This window comes from Rhinoraja longicauda, chromosome 5 (assembly GCF_053455715.1).
Source record: "Rhinoraja longicauda isolate Sanriku21f chromosome 5, sRhiLon1.1, whole genome shotgun sequence".
NCBI lineage: Eukaryota > Metazoa > Chordata > Chondrichthyes > Rajiformes > Arhynchobatidae > Rhinoraja > Rhinoraja longicauda.
This window is the reverse complement of record NC_135957.1, coordinates 50920216-50945121: the sequence shown is the minus strand read 5'-3', so window position 1 is coordinate 50945121 and position 24906 is coordinate 50920216. Positions and strand designations below refer to the sequence as shown.

The 24906-nt window shown below is 38.4% G+C and overlaps 1 protein-coding gene across 3 annotated transcripts in view; it reads right to left on the bottom strand.

The window, feature by feature from the left end:
* The window catches only part of med23 (mediator complex subunit 23), a 68512-nt gene that overhangs the window by 42988 nt on the left and 618 nt on the right, over positions 1-24906 (bottom strand). For 2 of the 3 annotated variants that reach the window (XM_078399514.1, XM_078399515.1), the window contains exons 2-14: positions 21688-21719; positions 20948-21035; positions 20710-20834; positions 19667-19778; positions 19287-19385; positions 18848-18949; positions 15602-15671; positions 10224-10336; positions 3720-3815; positions 3223-3240; positions 2277-2477; positions 450-593; positions 178-323 (exon numbers count right to left, since the gene is read on the bottom strand). In XM_078399514.1, coding sequence (XP_078255640.1) covers positions 178-323; positions 450-593; positions 2277-2477; positions 3223-3240; positions 3720-3815; positions 10224-10336; positions 15602-15671; positions 18848-18949; positions 19287-19385; positions 19667-19778; positions 20710-20834; positions 20948-21035; positions 21688-21719 — 1346 coding nt within the window. The remainder of the gene's footprint in view (positions 1-177; positions 324-449; positions 594-2276; positions 2478-3222; positions 3241-3719; positions 3816-10223; positions 10337-15601; positions 15672-18847; positions 18950-19286; positions 19386-19666; positions 19779-20709; positions 20835-20947; positions 21036-21687; positions 21720-24906) is intronic. The other variant, XM_078399516.1, reaches the window with a different exon arrangement.

Sequence of the window (24906 nt, the reverse complement as noted above, 5' to 3'; positions counted from 1 at the left end):
AATATATGTTGATGCCAGGAAGTAATCTCGCCATGTCTATCTAGACAATACTGGAGAAAGGGAACCTAATGCCTTCATCCATGCAGGCAACATGTGCTCTAATCTTTTCCTCCGATTTAAATATTAGGGCTACTGCTCTGAATAGCAAACACAGGAACTTTACATTTAGCAGCTTACTCATGGTGGAGTTTGAGAGAGTGAGGGATGGGTATCTGCAGTTTGGAATTATCATTCTGAGCCTTCCTGTTGAGATGTATCCAGATACAAGTCATAGCAAAAGCATGAGTTGACTGTGGCTTGCTAATGTCAGGTACAGGAATACACTGCAAATAAAGAAAAATAAGCACACATGAAAATTTGGAAAGCTGCTTCTTTCACTACTCAAATAACTGCAATGGTCAAACTCCACCATTCTCAATAGGAATGGTAAATTGATGTATAAATCCTACTTCTTTTTCTGGGTACAGAAGGTCAAACAGCTTCATCACTGGAAGGAAGTCAGCCAGCGCATTCTTCTGAATACTGCCAGAAATGAACTGTAATAAAACCCACATCAGATGGTCTCGGCCTTTAATTAAGCCTCGGCCTGCCAGCTAAAAGATAAAGACAAAGATGCAGAGATAGTGCTTAATACTTCCAGGTAATGATTGAGCACGGGAAAATAAAAATTCAAAATAAAATTACAATTGTGGTACAAGTTACAGATCTCATTGTGCAAATGCCTGAAATGATGGATAGCGTGGAGAAGATTTTGTAAAACTTTGAGGAAATGATGACAGGGGCATTGTAATTTAACGGCTGAACAGGGACATTGAGCACACATTCAGCTCCTGAGCCACATAGCAATATTAGTTGTAATTTTGCCCATCAGAGGTATGACAGTGAGCCTTCATTATATCACTTCCATGCTTGATTATTCTCCTGGCACTAAGACTTCCAGAATGGCATGTAAAACTCCAAATGTGTTCAAACCAATCAAAATTATTTCTTATAATAAATTCAGCACCTCAAATATGAAAGATTACAAATTAGCTTTACTTGCTCCATTGTCAAGTTATCAGCTTTAAAGATTTATTGCTGCACCCCATATCTTTCTGTTCTTACTAATCTGTTTTTTGTTTACATTTACAGTTCAGTTTCGTTTATTGTCACGTGTACCGAGGTACAGTGAAAAACCTTTGATGCGTGCTATCCACGGCTTTTTTGGACAAAAGCCTTTTTTCCCTCTATCAACATGCATTCTAATTTTCATAGTACACCTTTAAAGTACGCTTTATTAAAATGCCATTCAAACAGCTGCCTTTACCACATCAGTCACACTGCTCATCATCACATAATGATTTCATTTAAAAAAACAACTAACTTATTCAAGGTCACCTTTCAATTCAGTTTGCTATGATTTCCTCACTGCATTTTTGTTTTATTTTGTGCTGTGAATTCTAAAAAATAAGTTAATCAAAGTAAAATGAGTTATTTTCTTCATTGACTTTTTCCTATAATTGGTTATTTAATTACATTTCAGATAATTCAGATCTATACACAGATGTCAGTTCTATACACAGATGTCAGCCACTTCAGTATTATGAGATTCAAGCAGTTTTTCTAATTTCAGTTCAATTATTGCTTAAATAATATTTTGTTTTGAACATTAATCATCATTAGTAGTTCTTCTCCACTGTGCTGATACTTTTCCTTTCACTTTCCTTAATAAAAGTAATGTAAATTAATTTTTTCTAACCCTCCCATTCTCCGAAAAAATATTTTCTCTCTTCCAGTTCTGATGAAAGTTCAGCATCAAACACATTCCTGTGTGTGTGTCATTGCCTGCTGAACATGTCCACTATTTTTCATTTTTATGCCTGGTTTTCAGCATCTGCAATTTTTATGTAAGAAGGAACTGTAAATTCTGGTTTACACCAAAGGTACACACAACATGCTGGATTAACTCAGCGGGTCAGGCAGCACATCTGGAGAAAAGGATTAGGTGACGTTTTGGGTCGAGATCCTTCTTCAGACTCCAATTGTTTTTGCTTATCAATATCTAGCCATGAGCTTGTTGTCAACCAAACCCCTTTAATAATGTGCAATTTTCATAGTTTTTTTTCCATTTGTTGTCAGCCCTTCTATGTCATTGGCTCAGTCACCTGCTAATTCAAAAACCTTTAAGTTGTAAAGTATATCTTCCTATACACTTAATAATCATGGATTAAATGGTGAACTGAGCACAACGCAGGCCTGAAATGATACATTTATACACTTCTGTACTCCAAACATACCTTTTGATGAAGTGATAACACCATGTGTGGGAAGCTAGCAAATTGAAACAATACAAAGAAAATGAGCTGACTGGAGAGGTGTTGCCACAACAATTGACTGGTGCCTCCATCATCAATTCTTTCTTCTGTCTCTGAGCGTTCCATAGCATAAACCACTAAATCCACAAGCTGGTCCTCCAAAACTGGGCAACGTTGCTTGTGCTGTAAAGTAGACACTTATTACACTAATGAACATTAACACAAAGATAGGCTTCTCATGCAAAAGAAAATGAACAAAGCATGAAATGCTAACCTAAACACACTGCAATGAGGTATTTCAGAAAGCACCTAATTTGCATGTAGCGTAAAAAAAAAAGATGCCAAGCACTGCAATGATTTGCCCTTCTCCCCAAATCTACATATTCAGAAACACGTCATTTTGCTTTTTTTTCCAAAAAGGAGACTCAACTTTGGTCAACAAGAAACTTAACCATAAATGTTCAAGTGATCAAATTTGTAAAGCAGAGGGTTTTTTTGTGTTTTCTTCGGAACCTAAGTTCTATTACTACCTACATATAAAATTAGCATGCTTTCCACATGTGATCATGAAACTTAAAAAAACTACAATAAAAAATTATACTTCCTTTGAAAACATGCTTTACGGTCCCTTACAAAGGTACGGCTACTTTGAACACATCTGTTGATGCCACTTTACATATGCAGTTAACTAGTTTTCACAGATTAACAAAATAATATTTTCTAAATAACCTCTCCATGACAACTTTAAAAAATCTTAGGTGCAAGAATTGCAACAATCACACATTCTGTAGCAGACAGCGACAGACACCACTACATACTCTATGTATACCAGCATGCAGATCTACTTTATTCTCTAAAATGGCATCAGTTGCTACCAAGCAGTCAGCATCTCGTTAGTCACAATACAACAGTAAGATTGTAAACATACCTGAGCAATGTTCAAGGTCTAGAGCATTGTAGGATGGGCAGGACAAGACAGGACAGAACAAAAATAAAGGAAGAAAAAAAGAAAGACATAACAGTGACTATGAGGCCAGCCTCAGAATGCCCCAGACAGGCCAAGCCCCACAAAAACCAATGTACAATTACTCATGTTTGAGGCTGGCCTGATAGCTAAAGCAATGTAAATAAAACTCAAATCACATATTTCTTTACATTAATTCTACTGATTTTTCATAAGATACTGCATTTACAGTATTTTACTATTCCCATCCACAAGGCAATCTATAACTGGAAGATTAAAACTGTTTTCCTATTTCAAGTAACTAGATTAAATCTATTAGAAACTGATGCTAACTTACAGTCTAGCTATTCTTGCTGAATATTGTTTTGCTTATTTAGCCATAGCAACAGAAAAGAGAAAAAGAACAGTGCAGGCTATATTTAGAAGTTAAATCCAAGGCAAAATACAGGGAGACACAGTACCTGTTTATTTAGACCTAGCATATTGCAGACCATATCTCTGGAGTAAGGTTGTTCTAAAACATATCTCAATAGAGCAGTCTGTGGGTCAAACAGGTCCTGGGGAAACAAAACACAGAGTTGATATTCATTTTATCTTTCGGGAAGTGTTTAAACAAAAGGACTCGTAATACCCAACTCTGAAGGAAAAGAAACACCATTAACAAATATATTTGAACTTTGGTTATGAACTATAGTACAGTACATACTTTACTTAACACTGAAGTATCTAATCATAAAAATTCTGGGATATTTTGTAAGAAAACAAGTTTCCTGATGAAGTGATTTTGATGGAGTTACGTACCAGATAACTGGACCTAGAAAAAGAACACAGGTTTGTCTGCATTGCTAGTTAATGAGGCAATGGATCAACTTGAGTTTTTCTACATTCCTCACTGATCTCCATTCGCTCTAATCTTGTACAACATAGATCTGATGATCGTAAATTTGAATACCCTAGATAAATAAGCATCCCTAACCCTCTAACAGATAGAGAATTCAAAGATATATAATTCCAAGTTGTGTATCAAGAAATGTCTTATGATTTTTAGCTCTGAATGCCAATCACTTAAGACCAGGCTGCCTATTTATTGACTCTCCAGCCAGAAAAAAACCTTCTCCCACCATCTACTTTGCTAAAATTGGATTTGGGTGTCCAATTTCAATCATAAAATGTTAATTTAATTTGAACAATTTGTATGACTGCTCTTATTGATTTCAAATTCAGCTATGATAGCAGTCATTTAGAATGGTTAATCTTTCAAAGATGCTCTACAGCAGGGGTGTCAAACTACCGGCCCAGTCCAATTTCGGCCCGCAGGATGATTTGGCAAAAAAAAACGCTGTCAAGATTATACACAGAAAGTGAGCTACATGACTGCTTAACCGCGCAGAAAATATGAATTTGGCGCAGAAGGAAAATGCAAGTCCGATCGGCCGGGGGTGAGTGGAAGCTACAGCCATATCCGGCCATGCGGTGATGCGGGCGGGAAGTGGCCGGCGCTGGGGAAGGTGGGGAGTCTCAGCGTTGTTGTGGACTGCCACCACAGAGACCACCGCAATGTAACTGAGACCCAGTGAGTGCGTGGATAGAGGCTGGTGGGAAGTCGCCGCACTGTGAATAGGGCCGCAGCCAGCGATCCAAAATCTGAGCTGCTCTCCAGGGTGGGGGCTCTGGGTTTGGGTTAAGGTTAGGTGGGATGTGAAGAGGGAAGGGAGAAGGTGGTGGTAAAGGAAGGGGAGGGGGAGCAGATGAGGGAAGGGAGGGCTTTTAGAGATGAGGAAGGGAAGAGAGAGTGTCGAGGGAGGGGAGTGGGGGAGTAGGTGGTAAATAAAGGAAGTAGGGAGGGAGGGGGTGAGGAAAGGAGCAGATGAGAGAAGGAATGGTGTTCAGGGACGAGGTAAGGAAAGAGAGAGGATGAAGTAAGGGAGGGTAGTGGGGGAGTAGTTGGAAGGAAGGAAGTGGGGATGAGAGAAGGGATAAGCTGAGGAAAGGGAGAGGGCAGGTGAGGGAGAAGGTGAGGGTAGAGAAGGACATGAGAGGTGAGGGGAGAGGATGTGAGGAGAAGGAAGAAAGACCTAAGAAGGATGGGCAGCGGGGCCTTCAGGTGAGATGATGGGCAGACCATCTTTCTACATGCCGGGTAGCTGCTGTTTGGCTGTTCACCACCCAGCCAGCCCATTGTGGGCAAAACATAAATACTGTAGGAAGACTATAATTCAGGGGTACAGAATTAGGCCATTTAGCCCATCAAGTCTACTTTGCCATTCAACCATGGCTGATCTATTTTCTTTCTCAACCACATTCTATTGTCTTCTTTCTCCCTGTAACCTAATCAAGACCTATCAATCTCTGCCTCAAAAATACCCAATGTCGGCAGCAATGAATTCCACAGATTCACCATCCATTCCTCCTCATCTTCATTTTGAATGTATGACCTTTTATTTTGATGCTGTGACCTCTGGTCCTAGACTCTCCTATTACTGGAAACATTATTTCATATCCACTCTATCTTGGGCCTAGATACCAATCATAAAAGTAATGCTTGCTAGGCAATCTTCATAAGAAACAAAATTCGTAAAGTGAAACACTTTGTAGTTATAGCAGAGACTGAGACACATGAGAGCAGGTTGAAAAAACGAAGGCAACAAAAGCTGTGGGAGCACGTGGGCGTGCGTTCACGCTTGCACACCTGATCCGGCCCTCATGAAGTCGCATTTTGCCCATTCCGGCCCATGACCTAAAATGAGTTTGACACCTCTGCTCTAAAGTTATTGATACTATATTCCTTCTCAAAGAAACATATATAAAATGTGGAGTGGGATTGAAATCGTTTGGCTATTATGAGGTCTAGAAACTTTCTTCTATTCAACTGTAAATAATGGAAATTGTTATTCAAGTCCAATAGCAATATAAAGGTAATGGATACATCCCTAACAATTTGATTGCAATAGCTTCTGCTTTTATGATCAGACCCTTAAAGGTTTTCGAATATGGAGTTGCACTAAATTTATTTTTGAATCATATAATATGTTTTGCATCAGAAACTTCCTTAAAGGTTCAATAGGATTGAAAATGCATTCAGTATTTAACATCAACAACGTTCCTAATCGACTCTGCCATTTATTTCCTTTAATGATTTGCTTTCTTTGTGGCTTGAAGATCTAAACAATTCTTCAATAAGCTCAAAAAAGTTGGAACTGCCAGACACCAAACCTGAAACCCACTTACTTTACTAAGGTTGGTATTCTGATCTCAGATTTGTTCAAAATTTAGATTTTAAAGTGACAAAAGTGGACCAGAATTTCACCCAAATGTACAAATCATTATCTGCATAACTTCATATCCATACAACTTCATGATCCATACCACCATGGTTCCAACACACCACTTTTCTATGTTCTTGTCTGGGGGACACAACCCAGAAGCAGAAACCAGAATTCCAAACAAGAGCATCTACTTTAAAAATACATTTCTGCTTCAAATTGGCAAGAAAATCATAACAGCAAGTTTTACTTTGGTATTACTTACCAAACACGATTCAGGTCAATGTAGACATGGTTACTGATTTTTTTTAAATGTTGCAAATTCTTTAAACCAGTTACTTAATCGGTCAATTCACAAAAGTCATGTATATAAAGGCCAATTTTCTGTAATGTCGCACATGGCCAATCAATACATACAGAAGGAATAATGTTATTAAAGGGGAGGGGATAATTACAAATGTAAAAAACGCAGTTCTCAGAATCTGGGTATATTCTTAAATAACGGCATGCTTGTGTAAAATGTATTAAGTAAGCAAATATAACATAAATTGGCAAGATAGTGGGTTGAAATTGTCAATTTACTTGAATTAGGTGAGATGACTATGACCTCTACCATTGATGTGCAATAGTCCTATTACAAGAATTATAATAAGACAAGTTTACAGACTGTTGCTGCTCTTTGTGCGATGATGATGGAAAAAGTGAACAGGAAGAATGATAATTTGTCTACATTTTATATTACAAAGAAGCTACAGGTTAAAAGTTACCAAATAGTCACATAAATGCCATCAATTAAGATGAGAAAATAAATGGGTCTTTATGAATACAATTTATAAATTCAGACCACATTTCATAAATGTAACTTTGCAAAGTTAAAGCTAGCACAATTTAGAAATGTGATAACTGAAAAGAAATAAGTGTGTTGTTCAAAAAACTTGAAAGATCTTGTACTGTGTACAGAGCATTGAATCTCAACAAAAATAAGGAACTAATTAGAGTAAAAGTGAGGCTAAAATCATGAATTATAACTAGTCTGGTTTTTGCTCTTTGTTCTAATAATGGAAACATTGGCTCCACAGTTCTCACCAGAGACGCTACATGATCTGCTAATTCCAGCATTTTCTTTTCAGGTTAAAACAAATCAATTGTTCAATAAATAATAAAGCTGTGAAGCATCCAAGATTTCCCGCTGGGTTAAAAACGATTACGTATCTTGTATTACAAGTGTTCCTTACTAGCAAAACTTGACAATATTAGCTTCAAACATCTTTTTTGTTTCTTTTGAACATCTGTACCAAACTTGATATGAGCAGTATTTCAGCGACCTCTGAAATTTCTGCAGTATTTCTTTGCTTAACACTTGGCTGCTGAGCATTTCTGTTCTTACCTTTACTTTAATTATGTAGGAATTGTCAGTACAATACAAACAAATGGCATTGCCACATGAAATTTAAAAGTTGACATCAAATGACTATCATTAAACACACTCAGACAAAAATAGGTGCTAAGAAAATAACAAATGTATCATTTGTAACACAGTAAATATAATTTATTTTTCTTTAAGTTTCTAACTGTTGACTTCCCAGATATACAATTCCACTTCATGTGTACAATGTCTCCACAAGGGCAAATAATTGTTTGCAACATTCAGTAAATATAAAAGAAGCTACATATTATGTATAAGGCTATTGGTTAGCTTGCTTGATACTGCACCTACTCTGTGAAAGCATATCATGTCTTAATTTGAAATGAAACCGATCTTTTTCAAAATACTAAGTATAAATAAGAGCTTTATAAGTAAAATTAAAATATTAAGCAGTTTACACTGCAAGCCAACATCGATATACAAGTTAATAAAACCAATATTCCTTGGCACTTTCAAGATAATTGTCTCTAAACACACAAAATAAAAAAGTTTGTACTTTAAACATCAGAATTATCTTGGAACTCTTATTTTGTTATCCAGTCATAGATAAAAAAAATATGTTTTATCTGTTTGCTGTGAAAAATGACCTCTTACCAACATTGCTTGCTAAAAAGCCTAGTATTGTGCCAAATAGAATGGCTATTCAGGTGGAAGTCCTGATGAGTTACAAGTCCAGTATATACTGAAATATTCAAAGAGGGTGAATCTGTTAGTTCACCCGACCACTGGACTCCCAATCAAGCCCAATTTCTTATCGAGACTCAGTGCAAGTTCTGAGATGCCATTAATTTTAAGGATCACAGATTAGAATGGAAAGGGTAAACCATTTTCAAAATTATTTCATTTTACTGTTATTAATTATTGCAAATGATCTTTGTCAGTTATTATTTTTCCACAACATTCCTAAATTAAAAAACAATTTGGATAAATTTTAATCGTTTTAAATGCTTCTGAGCTGTTGAAATACTTGATAGCTGTACAACTCTGCCAATGGCTTTGCTTTCTGTTAAAGCTTGACAAGGCTTCAGAAGGTTGAGACCTCGACACTTTGGCAAAAATGATCAATTTGTTATCTAAACTAAGGGTCATGGAGAGCCAACAAAATTGGCCCCCGGTAGCTGAATTGAGCAAGACCCAGCCCAGAAAAAGATCCAGAAAAAGCTTTGTTTACAAAAGATGAAAGTATGTCAACAACTATTTAATACTCAACAAAAGCTGGAATTTGTAGATAAACCTGTATGCAGTGTTAATGGCAAATGTAAAATAATGGACATCAACTTCTAATAATTATCAGAATATTTCTAGATTACCAAACAAACCAAGAAAATGCCAACTACCTATCTGGCAAGAATGGAAAGTAAAAATGCATTAAAAATGTTAAGGAGCCCTCGATATTAAAACACTGATCCTTGTTCTCAAAACCTTTTATAGTCTTACTCCTATCCTTGTCTATGCTATCTCCTCCAGCCCAACAATTTTCCAAGATACGTGATCCTCCATATATAAAATCGCTCCACCAATGGTGGTCATGTCTTTGGCTGCCTTGGCATTAAACTCTGGACCTCACTTCCAAAACCTATTTGATTAAGCCTTTAGTCATTTGTCCTAATATCTCCTGATGTTACTTGACGTCAATGTTTTGACAATCCCTGCATTAAGGCTGTGGGGTGTTCCAAGAAAATGGTCTGGTATCGTAATGTTCCATAATGAGAAGCAGCATCAAGGGTCAAAAGGGTCTCAACCCGAAACGTCACCCATCCTTCTCTCCAGCGATGCTGTCTGTCCCGCTGAGTTACTCCAGTATTTTGTGCCTACCTTCGATTTAAACTAGCATCTGCAGTTCTTTCCTACAAATTTTATTTGGTGTCTCAAATTATTGGATACTGATTTGTGAATTATGTAAGTGCGAATTTCCGCTATCCTAACACTGTATCACAGCAGTCGCCTGTATAATGGCAATGCTGTGAAGGACCTTGAGATGTTCTTGGTAGATTATGAGTATTATAGTAGTGCAGATAATATTAATGTAAGCAAAGATTGTTGTCATAACAAAAGACAAGTTCACTTATGTTTATGAGGGATACGGATATGCTGTTAATGGAAACATCATACCCAGAAATTCATGACACAACGAGGAACATTTAAGAAGCATAACATATGCTGCTGAAATAATTCACAATAAATAGCTTATTTGAACATTCTTTAAAGCTATTTCTTGCTTAATTATTAAATATACGAATGGGTTTAACCAAAATAATGTCTAGCATATGATTTACCTTATCATATGGCAAGAGTCCTCTCAAAGGAAAACGGAGTGTTGTTGGATCCAATTTCCAAGAATTACAGATTGCACCGGAGTTATTCACTACAGGCAAAAGACTGCAACGTCCTGGCCATTCAGTGCATGGAAAGAAAGTAAGAAAGAGTTCTTAAGCTTCTTAAATGGATCATTTACTTTCAAATTGCCCATAACATATAATCAGTTTTAATTTGTTCCTTGAGTCAGGTTGCATTCTCCCATTAAGATTCCAGTAATTTTGTACAAAATAAAATCTTAAATGAAGACTTTGTGAGTCAATGATATTTTGCTGAAAATCCAAACCTAATCAAAAAGAAAACATGTTTATCAAAGTAGAGAACAGGCAATGAAAACAGATGTTGTGATAAAAATAGGTTCATGCCAAAGGAGCTGAAATTAGGATGATGTATTTTTAGTGCAGAGAGGGGAAGGGTTTTAAAGGAGAAGGAAATGAAAAGAAGGAACATTCATACAGAAGTTTCAGGTTGAAGGGGTTGTAAGCCAAAATTCAATGCCATCAATAGTGACACCACATAGAAGGGGCAATGCATAATAGCAGTCACAGAAATGGAACTTTCAAATTGAAAATGGAGGGAATGTAACAGAGAAAAACAACTACAAAATAATTAATGAAGTTAAACATAAAAAATATTTTAAACATGGACACTGGTACATGTAACAGCGACCACACCTTAGAAATACATAACTCCGAGATATCAATGATGTTTCAAAGGAACTCACTGAACGACTGAAGGAGATAACAGAGATGGTGAAACATAAGACAATGGTAATCTGGACAAAAAGACTTAAATTTTATCTAGAAAACCCATCCATGAGATGTTCTTAAATAATATTTTACGGTGCAAATAGAATGCAAATAAATCTCATTTAAAAAAAATTGTTCAACAACACTATTGACAACTCTACTCCCTTTCTGGACCACAAATCCACCACTGAATCCTAAGCCACCACAACTCCGAAGGAAATAGAGCAATCTGTGCCTGCATGTCACTTGGGTCTTGCTGCATGCAGGCTTTCGACTTTTGAGATGCAGCTTGGACACAGGCCCTTCGCCCCACGGAGCTCGTGCTGACCAGTGATCAACCCATACACCAACACTATTGCACACACTAGGGATCGTTTACAATTTATAGAAGCCAATAAACCTACAAACTCTGCATCTTTTTGGAGTGTGAGAGGAAAGCGGAGCACCTGGGGAAAGGAAAACATACAAACCCCATACAGACAGCACCCATTGTCAGGATCAAACCCATGCCTATGGCGCTGTAAGGCAGCAACTCTACTGCCAAACCACTATGCCGCCCAATAAAGCATGAGCTGATCATGAACAACAGTCCAAGCAATGACCATTTTGAACAAACGAGCATCTAACCACCCTGCCATTGACATTCAATTAAAAAAAAAATTTGAGGATGTAACTAAGAAAATGGACAAGGGAGAGCCAGTGGATGCAGTGTACCTGGACTTTCAGAAAGCCTATGATAAGGTCCCACATAGGAGATTAATGGGCAAAATTAGAGCACGTGGTATTGGGGGTAGGGTACTGACATGGATAGAAAATTGGTTAGCAGACAGGAAACAAAGAGTAGGGATTAACGGGTCCCTTTCAGAATGGCAGGCAGTGACTAGTGGGGTACCGCAAGGCTCGGTGCTGGGACCACAGCTATTTACAATATACATTAATAACTTAGATGAAGGGATTAAAAGTAACATTAGCAAATTTGCGGATGACACAAAGCTGGGTGGCAGTGTGAACTGTGAGGAGGATGCTATGAGAATGAAGGGTGACTTGGACAGATTGTGTGAGTGGGCAGATGCAGTTTAATGTGGATAAATGTGAGGTTATCCACTTTGGTGGTAAGAACAGGAAGGCAGATTATTATCTGAATGGTGTCAAGTCATGGGGAAGTACAAAGAGATCTGGGTGTCCTTGTTCATCAGTCACTTAAAGTTAGCATGCAGGTACAGCAGGCAGTGAAGAAAGCTAATGGCATGTGGGCCTTTGTGACAAGAATTCTCTGCCTCAGAAGGCAGTGGAGGCCAAATCTCTGGAGGTTTTCAAGAGAGAGCTAGATAGAGCTCTTAATGATAGCGGAGCCAGGGGGTATAGGGAGAAGGCAAGGACGGGGTACTGATTGTGAATGATCAGCCATGATCACATTGAATGGCGGTGCTGGCTCGAAGGGCCGAATGGCCTACTCCTGCACCTATTGTCTATTGAATTAACATCACAGTCTACTCCCAGAACCAGAAACTCAATTGGGGCAGCCACACCACTACTGCGGTACAAGAATATATTAGAGGCTGGGTATCCTGTTGCAACCAACTCACCTCCAACTCACCTGCTGGACCCCAAAGTTTTTCGACTATCTACAAGATGCAAATTTGGAGCATGATACTCGCAACTTGTTGGAATGAAAACAGCTCCAAAAACCGATAGCGTGCTTCGTAACATGTAGGATAAAGCAGCTTTCAAAATTTGCACCCCATCTGCCACCCTCAGCATTCATTCCATCAAAATATACTGCAGTTATTCACCCAGGCAACTATGACAACATCACCTACATCCTTGATCTATCCCACAAAGAAGGGCAGTTGATGCATGGGAAAACCAACACCTCCACATCCCTCACCAAACCCCACATTAACACCACCTTCCGTCTTCACCAGACGGACTCCATCATTCATGGAAACAGTTTCTTGCCTTCACAATGGCAATTAGTGAATAAAGATATTAAAAAGAAAATCATCCCTCAGTCGTCACTGATCTCATTTCCTCTGGTGAGATATCTAACTTTTTCTTGTACCTCAAATTCACCACATGAGTCGTTAGGTCATAAAGAATAGGAGTAGATCGAGGCCATTCGGCCCGTCAAGTCTACTCGGTCATTCAATCATGGCTGATCTATTTCTCCCTAACCCCATTCTCCTGCATTCTCCCCAATGACATGCCCAAGCCCCAATGCTTCCCTTTCTCAGTTATTCTGTTCTAAATTTCATATTTTCTGGGTCTTGCACACATTTCCTATGTTTCTGTTCATTGTTCCTGTTCTTGCAACTATCAAATGTAATCCAATCAATTCCTGTCCTTCAGCACATCACATGGCATTCCTTTTTATTTTCTCAGCCTTTTCCGCCTTCTCTATTTCTTCTTACAACTGTCCATTTATAACAGCTCATGATTCTGAGAAAATATTTCCAACCAGAAAAGGTAACCCAATGTTCTTCCTTTCACCACTTTGCCATCTTCCCTACCACATCCTAAGATGCGGATTTCTTATTTTAAGCTGTTGATGACATTTATCTTTTTAAAGATGCTAACCAAAGTGCTCTACTATTCAAAAGATTTAAATTTAATACCAATTTTGAAGAATCATAATTATTTGATTGTAAGGTGTTGGAAGGATTGTTCATGAAATAATCAGAGTATTTCATATGGGAGGTGAATGAATTCTTGAAGAGAAAAATTATTTAAGGTTACAATTAAATGCAGCCAACCAGTTACATGATGAGGCAATTGACCTTTATGTTCTAAGGGAATGATTATTATATTATATACTCCTATACCTACCATTCCACAAAAAAACAAAAACAAAATCAACATTTTGTATTCCTACAAAAAGCTTATCATGACATGTCATAAAGGACTAAACCATTCTAATAACATTAATATTTTATATAAAATACAAAAGTGTAAGTTACGAACGAGAAAGACCATTCACGTAAATTATTTCTTCGCATACAGAAAAAGCATACACAACGCAATGTGAATGGGGTGTTTCTAAAAAGTAGTTAATCACTTTATAATAATCACATAACTGTAAATCTCCACCAAAATTAAAATAGCACAAAGCAGAGATGCTGGTAGAACTCAGTCAGGCAGAGAACTGGGTCTCTGCCCATCCCTATGTAACTGGATCTCCAACTTCCTCATTGGCAGACCACAATCATTAGGAATTGGCGATAACATTTCTCCTCGATAACCATCAACACACGAGCACCTCAAGGCTATGTGCTCAGTCCCCTGCACTACTATCTCTTTACCCATGACAATGAGCCACAGTTCCAAAGGTACCTTTAAATTTGCTGACAACGTCACTATTGCTGGATAAAGAACGGGTAATGGTGAATCACAGTACAGGAGAGAGATTGAAAATCTGATACAATGGTACCAAAACAACAATGTTGCTCTCAAGTCAGCGTGACCAAGGAACTGATTGTTGACTTCAGGAGAGGAAAGCTGAGGGTCCACAAATCTGTTTACATTGGTGGGACAGCAGTAGCGAGAGTCAACAGTTTCTGCTTTCTGGGTGTGCATATCTCTGAGGATCCTGGGCCCAACATATTGTGGCAATCTTAAAGACAGCTCATTAACGGCTCTACTTTCTTAGAAATTTGAGGAGATTCAGTATGTCAACAAATACTTTATTGAACCTCTGGCGGTGCACACTGACTGGTTGCATCACGGCTGGGTTGAGCAAGTCGAACGGCTAGGAACAAAGGAAATCACAGAGAGTGGTAGACACGGCTTGGCTTATCACAGGTACTGACCTAAGATAGACACAAAACGCTGGAGTAACTCAGCGGGACGAGCAGCATCTCAGGAGCAAAGGAATAGGTGACTTTTTGGGTCAAGACCCTTTTCCAGACTGAGAGTCAGAGGAGAGGGACTTCTGACTAGAGATATGAAAAGGTACAGAACAAATCGGAGTCGGCACCGATGACCCAGGAAAAGGTTGGCTATGGAAGAGGTGATAACGAAGTGATATGAACAGTGAACCTAACAGGACGACTAGGGATGGGGAGGGATGCATGGGTTACTTGAAATGAGAGAAATCAATAATCATATCGCTAGGTTATAAGTTGCCCAAAGAAAATATAAGGTGCTGTTCCTCCAATTTGCATGTGGCCTCACACCGACAGTGGAGGAGGCCCAGGTCAGAAAGGTCAGCATGGGAACGGGAAGGGGAGTTTGGCAACTGGGAGATAGCGTAGGTCAAGGCAGACCTTCCCACCAACTGGATTTATAAGAGGCGCTGCCACGAAAAGGTGAGTAATATTATCAAAGACTAACACCACCTCAGGGAAAGTCTCTTATTTTGCTCCTAACAGGAAGAAGGAAATTATGATCACCAGGTTCAATAGCTTCTTCGCAGCAACCATCAAGCTTTTGAACACCAAGCAACACTAACCTCAGCAACTATGAACCTCTCTATCAACAGCTTTTTTTGTTTTTTGGTGAAAGAGCACAAACGTGCTTAAAAAATCAACTATGCTACTCCACTTGAAGTGTAACATATTCATGAAGTTCAAAGAGATTGTTTATGCTCTTACCACATATGGAGTTGATTCGTGCTGTGGGTCTGAAGCTATCCACAAAATCAGAAGCCAGGTTGCCTAGCAACTGCAGGAAAAATTATAAAACAGATTTTTATACAAAATAAATTAATAAATATGTTTGGCATTAAAATGTATAAGAATTCATAAGAATTAAGATGTGGTTATTAAAGTGAAAGACAACCAAATAATGATATCCAATTTCTTCAATGCATGAGAACTTTGAGATAAAAATATTTTAATGTTGCTATGGAGAAGCTTGTATTAATAATAATATTTGAAATTGAGATCAATGATATTTTACAGCACTTCTAAAGATTTCACCTAATTGCTTTCAAAAATCATTAAATTCTAAAGCCATACCTTATTTCTCAAGAATAATAATATATTCTGCAGAAAATAAAAAATACCATAGAATAGATATTTACAGCACTGGAGGCCTGTTCTGTCTATGCCAACCAAAAACAAGAGCTATAAAATTTACCCCAATTCCCAGCTCTCAGACGGTGACCTTGCAAGTTACATCTCATCACTATCTTAGAAACATGATCAAAGTTTCTGCTTCCACTATGATTTTTTAAATAGAATATTCCAGACCCCTTTGTTGAGATTTCCTCCAATCTTTGTGCAATTAGTTTAAGATTTGTAACAGGTCTATTACCTCCATGTTATAGACCTGTTATATTAAATAGGGAAAAGAAAGAGGTTAAGGAAAATGTAGAATTCCAGAGAGATTGGAAACAAATAAGTTGCAGTACTTGAAGGCCTGCACTCAAGAATGTAGCTGCAGAAGTGGTTGGAAGTTTTCAAAGCTTGCTTCAGTTCCAAGACGGTATATGTAGATTGAAAACTGCAACTGTGACGCTCATTTTCAAGAAGGAAGGGAGGCAAAAGACTGGAAACTGTATGTCGGTTAGCTTAACTGTTTTTGGAAAGATGCTCAAAATAATATTCAAGGAAGGAATAACTAGTCATTTCGAAAAGCTCAGTGTAATCAAGTCAACACGATCTTATGAAAAGTAAAACCACGATTGACAAATTTGTTAGAATTCCTTGAAGATGTATTAAGGGCCTGTCACACTTAAGCGATTTTTTTGGTGACTACCGGCGACTGTCAAAGTCGTAGCAGATCGCCAAAATTTTCTTTTGCCCGATGACAATGCCCACGATAATGCCGAGTCAGATTGAGATTACACCGTCTTCCGAAATATCGCAAAATTCCCATGCTGTCAATGCTTCTCCGGCGCCCTAATTTTTGCTGAAATCACTGACAAGTCGGTAAGTACTTGAGAGTTTTGAACTATAACATCTTGTATGGGTTACTTAAAAACCAAGCTTCACTGTAACAAGGCATAAACTGTGTTTACTTCCAGTTTACTAATAGCTGTATTTTTTTTAAAATTTAAGTGGTTAAGTGGATTTTTATGAAAAGTGTGTGGGCATTCTTTGAAAATGTACAGGAGATGCATATCTGGTTTCTGGGTTGCATATCTGGGTTGGGAGCCCACTTTAAATGTAATGGCTGATGGCCATAAACATCGCGAAAATTCCCACGTCAAACTGACCGTCAAACTGTCGCCTCCAATCTACCTGTCAAATGTCCAGACGGTAAATAAATTGGTTAAACACAAGCATTTTATAGTATTTTGAAATGACTTTTGAAAAAATGATTTTGAAAAAACATTTCCCTGTTCTCTAAATCCCTGTAAAGCGTCTTTGAGTACATGAAAAGCGCTATATAAATGTAATGCATTATTATTATTATTATTATTATTATTATTATGTGCTTCTAAATGCATCTAAGAAAACCTATCAAACCTGGGGGCAGCATGCGACAGCATCCGCAATAAGCAACGATACCTGCCTACAAGTCAGCTGTCACCGAGAAATTTCAAACCGGATGATTTCTCAGCGACGTGCTGAGATCCACTACGATTTTTGGAAGACTCCTCACGATCATGCCACGACACCCAAGTCTAGTCGCCGGCAGTCGCCTTAAAATCGCCAAAGTGGGACAGGCCCTTTAGTCAGAGTCTATAGAGGGGATCGTGCAGATGTCTGGAATTTGGATTTCAGAAGACTTTTGGTAATATGTTACAGTCAATGTTAAATATTAGTGCACAAGATAAGCGTTCATGATACTTGGAGAGGTATGTAAACAAGGATTAAAGATTGCACAGAAGATTGAAAATCTGGCAGAAAAGGTTGTTTTCAAACTGGAAAGATGCAACTAGAAGAGTTCCCCAAGGATCTCTCAATTATTTACTACCTATGTTAATAATTTACACAAGGACTGAATGCAACCAACTTTGCTGATGACACAAAGGCATCTAGGAAGGCATACAGGATATTTGAATTCTGCAATAGGACATAAACAGTTAGAATGAGTAGGTGAAAACTTGGCAAAGTTTTAATAAAGGAAAGTGTGAGGTTGTGCACTTCGGTAAAAATAAATCAAAAGGAGCAGTGTAAAGTAGTGGAGTCAAGAGGGATTTGTTTTTTCTAGTCCACAAAACGTATGCAGGTAAGGCAAGTAATTAAAAAGGCAATGGCATATTGGACTTTACTGCAGGGGGTTGGCGCTTAAAAATGGAATGGTATGGATACATTGTACAGGGTGCTGGGGATGTTATGCCTGGAGTCGTGCATGCAGTTTTGGTTTCCTTGTTTAAGAAAGGATATAGCAAAATTAGAGGGAGCCCAGAAGGAATTTACTCAGTCATTTCCTGGGTTGTGTGGGTTACCCTATCACGAACAGCTTAAAAAAAGTTGGATGTGTATACTTTGGTGTTTACAGGGATAATCTTATTGAAATATACAAAGAGCTAAAGGAGTGTAACGAAGCAGATGCTGAGATGTTTCCCCAAGGGGAAGAGTCTTGGACAAGGGAACACAATTACAAATTAAGGAGGCAGTTGGATATGCAAAAATGTCTTTTCGCAGAGAATGATGTTCTCTTGAAGTTTCTACCTCAAGAGGACTGTGTAGGGAAGATAGCTAGAGGAATTTAAAGAGGAGGCAGGTAATTTTTGAAAGGTTGGGGAATCAAAGTTTACATGAATTGGCACAGAGGAAGAGTCAAGGCCTGTGGCAAATCAAGCAATCTCATACTGAACAATGGGCCACTTTTGAGGGGACAGGTGTCCTGTTCCCATCATCTTGTGTCCGTATTACTTTCTCCTTTTATTCACTCATTTTGCACCAGGATCACTCACAGCAGAGAACAATGCAGGAGTCCCTTACCCAATGAGACAACTTTCCTTCTGGATAAAGCTTCCTAATCTCAGTAACTGCAAAATATGCTGGTAACAGACAAGCATTTCTGTCCAGGATATATGCCACAACCTGGAAAGATTAAGGAAAGGAACAACCATTACATGTTCAAAAGAAAAATATTTAAACTATTCAATTTAAAACAAAACAAAATTAAATATTGGTTTTGCCAGCCTAATATATCAATGAAAAAATATATAGCTTAAATGTAAAAATTTGCACTTGCAGGATATTGATTAGGCACCTACTTGCTATTAATGATTACTGTATCAAAGGTCACGATTTTCAAAAAAGTACAAGTTGCACAATCTTTTCATCCCACCTTAGCATTAAAGTATCAGCACCGTCCCAAACAAGCCGAGGTTTAAGATTACTTCCAAACACGGGAAAAAATATACCAAAAACTTACATCTTTGGCTGTTTGCAATTGCTGAACAACAGCAGAGCTGACGGTGTTAGGAATCGTTTGAATTTTCTCTAAAATTGCTTTCAATAGATCTCTTACACCCTAAAAAGAGATTAAATTGTGTTTTAAAGATTAATATTGACAAATATCCCATGAAGTTCACGAGTTCAATACAATTCTGAAGATAAACCTTTATTAGCTCTAAGCACACATTTAAGGCTCCAATATTACTTTAACAAAATCACATTAGACTTTTGACCATTACTCATTGAGAGATTTATTTCAATCACTAGCAACAATAAATAATTTTAATTTAAGCATTCTTTATACATAATTAGAAATTACTAGCATCTTGGTGAGTTAATTAGTTCTTTGCATAGTACCTTGTAGTCAACACCTCCAATTATTTTTCGAATCAGTCTAAAGGTTAGAGCCCAAAGCTGCATTCTCTCCCATTCCAGACTTTCAGAGTTGATTAACGATTCACAGACCAGCCTGGTAAATAAATACAGAAATCACTTCAGAATCTCAATTATCGAGTGGAATTTATTTTTAAAGATCATCATCTATAGTAGTTACCTAACCTATGACATATGCAATCGCAGTCCTCCAATTTTACTCACATTTTATGCTGGGTAGAAGGAAAATCCCTCTGGTGAAGCAAGTTATCTAGAATGTCCAAGTTCATTTCTTCATGCTAATCAATTCCTTCAGTATTAAATGCAGGCTAATCTGCTCAATCAAGGTTTGTATTTTGCATTCTCTCTTTTTCACTAAGTCACCATTTCTCATTGATACAGTTCTTTCATCATTGGAATGCATTTGTTTTAAACCAGAAATCACAAGGTGTACTTAATCAGCACATCAATACTGGTGAGCAGTTTGCTTTGCCCGTAAAATTGCTTGTACTAATAATCTGCTTGGGTATAAAATTAAAACCAGAGCTGAATCAGACTCAGTTATGGCTAATATGAACCTGACTCAAGCCCAAGACTGAGTTTTTTGTTTGTTGTGCAACCTTAAACATTAATGCAATTTCATCGGGTCCCATGAGGCTAGACTAAGATTGCAGCCAGCCATTGCGAATTCGGAGCCACTTACTGTGTTATATAAACCCCGTGGGGCTATTCCCCAAACACTCAAGGAAAATGCCAGTGGTTGGCTTTGCTGTAAATTTCAAGAAATTAGAATAGCAATCCCCCCCCCAGACCAAAACACTTCATTTGTCTTCTAATAACATGGCAAAGGGCCAAGTAAGGCAGACAATCTAAAAAAAACTCACTTTTAAATTAAATTAATATTTGAAAGGAATGGAGAAAATCAAAATATCAACAGGAAACAGCAATTATTTCATAACCTGTATTGTTACGCATTGATTTTATCCCACAAATAATTAAAAGTCTTGGCTTTCTTCTTTCATGTGTACCTGGGGGGCAGCAGTCCACTTTCAACTGCCATTGCCAAGCAGTCGTATAGAAAGGAAATCCTCTTGGGGTTGTGCTGTCCATGGATGAAGCGAGCAATCCACTGCACACACTGTTCGTGAGATTCCTGGCATTCAAAAGCAGTTATCAATATATCATTGAAAGATTTTATATAGAATGAAGAAAGTCAACTGTAACTGAAAGCATGTTTCAGGTAAATACTGTTGCTTGGATTCTAACCTGAGGAAGTGTCATCCAGAGTTGTCTGAATGCTCCAAGGCAACTGATCAGTTTGGTTCTCTCATCTTCAGCTGTGTCCATAAACATACTGTGAAAAAAATATTTTAAAATAGATGGCTTCAGATTACCTTAAATGTAGTTATAGAAAAATGGATTCATATATTGGAGTTAGACAATTAACAGTCGGTGGTTAAGTTTTATAAAGAAACAACAGAGAAAATAGATCTGCTCGAGAACAGGGAATAGATGACATAAGCTGTGTAAAAGTGAAGAGAGGTACAATTAATTCAACACAAGCAGGTGGAGTCAACCTGGAAATATCCATTGACCAACTCCTGGGCTTAGACTCAGTTGAGGAATGTGGACAGATCCAGAGTTTGCTTGACTGAAAATAAAGGCTTAAACTATATAACAGTTTTCATTACCTTAGGAGACAATAATGTATCTTTACAGACAATAGTTTTGAAAATCTTTTCAATAGGAAACATAGCTGCTAATATATTTCATTGAGATTTCATTGCCCCAAGCATCATTTTAGGTACAATATCAGTAACAAATGCAAATTTAAGCATTGCTGTCAGTGCTCTCACCAAATGCAGATATTTTTTAAAAACTAAATTAATTCAGTTTGAGTAGGTGGTGCCAAATATAGATTTCCTAATAAAGAATTTATTGTAAATAAGGTCAACTTCTAATTAGCTATAGCTCAAAATTACTAAGATGTGAAAATGTACACTCACCCAGCAAATGCTTCCTCAATTACTTCAGTTTTCTGCAAAAGAAATTAAAGCAAGGAATGTTTAGTTTAGTTTATGAAATTATGAAATTATGAAGTTTCTGAAATTTAGTTTATGAAATTAAAGCAAGGAATGTTTAGTTTAGTTTATTGACACGTGTGCCGAGGTACAGTGAAAAGCTTTTGGTGCGTACTAAGCAGTCAGCGGAAAGACATGTTGGTTTAGTTTAGCTCAGAGAGATACAGCATGGAAACAGGCCCTTCGGCCCACCGAGTCTATGCTGACCATTGATCACCCGTTCACGCGAGTTGAGTTAAGTTTAGAGATACAGTGTAGAAACAGGCCCTTCAGCCCACACCAACCAATGATCACCCATACACTAGTTCTATCGTACACGCTATAGACAATTAACAGAAGCCAATTAACCTATAAATATGCATGTCGTTGGATCGTGGGAGGAAATCGGAGCATTTGGAGAAACCCCACGCTGTCACAGGGAGAACGTGCAAACTCCACACAGACAGCACCCAAGATCAGGATCAATAATAGTTCTGTATTATCTCACTCACTCATTTACTCCCTACACATTAGGGAGCAATTTACAGAGCTCAATTAATCAACAAGCACGAATATCTTCGGGAAGTGGGAGGAAAAGTGGGAGCACCCGCAGAAACCCATGCTGTCACAGGGAGAATGTGCAAACTCCACATAGACAGCACGAAGGTCAGGATCATAGCCAAATCTGCAGTGCTGTGAGGCAACATCTTTCCTCGCTGCACCACTATGACACCGATTGTTGAGGAAGGAAAAGAAAAAACCTTTAAAAATTGACAGCCCACTAAAAACAGGAAAATTGTGAATTAACTCAGAGCTGGCAGTTCAAAAGCATATGCACAGCCAGTAATTGACAAGTAATTTTCATGTCATCGAAAGTGCTAGGCAATGACTTTCTCCAACAGAGTTTAACCATGTACACTTGACATTCAATGGCATTACTATCATTCAGTAATCCACCATTAACTTCCTGGGATCCAAAAACATAAATAAACCAGCCGTACAAATACCACAGCTATAGGAGTACATCAGAGACTGTATTCTGCAGTGAATGATCCATCTTCCGACAATCAAAAACCTTTCCGCCACCTACTAAGCACGTCAGGAGTGTGACGGAATACTCTCCACTCACAGGTTCAGTGTCATAGAGTCATAGTGATACAGTGTGGAAACAAGTCCTTTGGCCCAACGCGCCCACACCGGCCAACAATGTCCCAGCTACACGTCCCACTTGCCTGCACTTGGTCCATATCCCTCCAAACCTGTCCTATCCATGTACCTGTCTAACTGTTTCTTAAACAATGGGATTGCCCCAGCCTTAACTACCTCCTCTGGCAGCTTGTTCCATACACCCACCACCCTTGGTGTAAAAAAGTTACCCCTCGGATTCCTATTAAATCTTTTCCCCTTCACCTTGAACCAATGTCCTCTGGTCCTCGATTTCCCTACTCTGAGCAAAAGACTCTGTGCATCTACCTGATTTATTCTTCTCATGATTTTGTATACCTCCCTAACATCTCCCCTCATCCTCCTGCTTTCCATGGAATAGAGACCTAGCCTACTCAACCTCGCCCTACAGCTCACACCCTCTAGTCCAGGCAACATCCTCGTAAATCTTTTCTGAACCCTTTCAAGCTTGGCAATATTCTTCCTATAACAGGGTGCCCAGAACTGAACACAATATTCTAAATGCAGTCTCACCAACATCTTCTACAACTGCAACATGACCTCCCAACTTCTATACTCAATACTCTGACTGATGACGGCCAAAGTGCTAAAAGCCTTTTTGACCACCTTATCTACCTACGACTCGACCTTCAAGGAACCATGCACATGTTAATAATAATAATAATAATAATAATAATAATAAACATTTATTTTATATAGCGCTTTTCCAAGTGCTCAAAGACGCTTTACAAAAACAGTCAAGACATAAAAACAAACAGACGAACTGTCCTGACGGAGATCCTAGATCCCTCCTAGATCCCTCTGTTCTACAACGCTACCCACAGGACCACCATTTACTGTGTAGGTCCTGCCCTTGTTCGACATCCCAAAATACAACACCTTACACTTTTCTGTATTAAATTCCATCAACCATTCCGCCGCCCATCTGGCCATTCGATGCACACCCTGCTGCAATCTTTCACAACCATATTCACTATCTGCAAACCCACTAACTTTTGCATCAACTCTCAAGAAACTCAACACTATGTAGGACAAGTAGCCCACTCCATTGACACCTGGTACGCCACCCTCAACATTCATTGCCCCCACCAATGGTGTAGCGTGTATAATCTACAAAAAATACTGTATTCACTTCTGACAACCTTCCAAAACTCACAATTTTGACTATTATTGAGGACAATTATTAGGCAGCACAGTGGCATTGCGGTGGAGCTACTGCCTTACATGGAGTGAATGGACATATGACATTTTGGGTTGGGACCCTCCTTCAGGCTGTTTTGCACGCTGTCAATTTTAATCTTTTCCGAGCTACAAGTTATGCACAATCATGATACTTGCATTCAAGCAGTGTATGTTGACAGGATGTTCAACCAAGGAGGCTGTATAATCGTATGCAGCAACTGCGGTTCTTTGTGTTTCTGTATAATCTTATCTTCATTAAAAACTCACACCACCAGACTCAGACTTAGAACTGAGATGCGGAAAAACTTTTTCAGTCAGAGAGTTGTGAATCTGTGGAATTCTCTGCCTCAGAAGGCAGTGGAGGCCAATTCTCTGAATGCATTCAAGAGAGAGCTGGATAGAGCTCTTAAGGATAGCGGAGTCAGGGGGTATGGGGAGAAGGCAGGAACGGGGTACTGATTGAGAATGATCAGCCATGATCACATTGAATGGCGGTGCTGGCTCGAAGGGCCGAATGGCCTCCTCCTGCACCTATTGTCTATTGTTTATTGTCTATAGGAGCAGCTACTTCGTTCCGATTATCAGGCTTCCGAATGGTCCTTCCATAAGCAAGCATACAGTCTGATTCACCTCTACCACATTGTTGACATTAGACTTTTAGTCTGTGCAACTGTTGCTCTGCAATGCTGAGAACTATATTCTACACTTTGGACCTTTCCTTTCATTCCATCTATTGTACTAGAGTTTGGCTTGACTGCAGTTATGTATGGTATATCTGATTTGTTTGATTAGCATGCA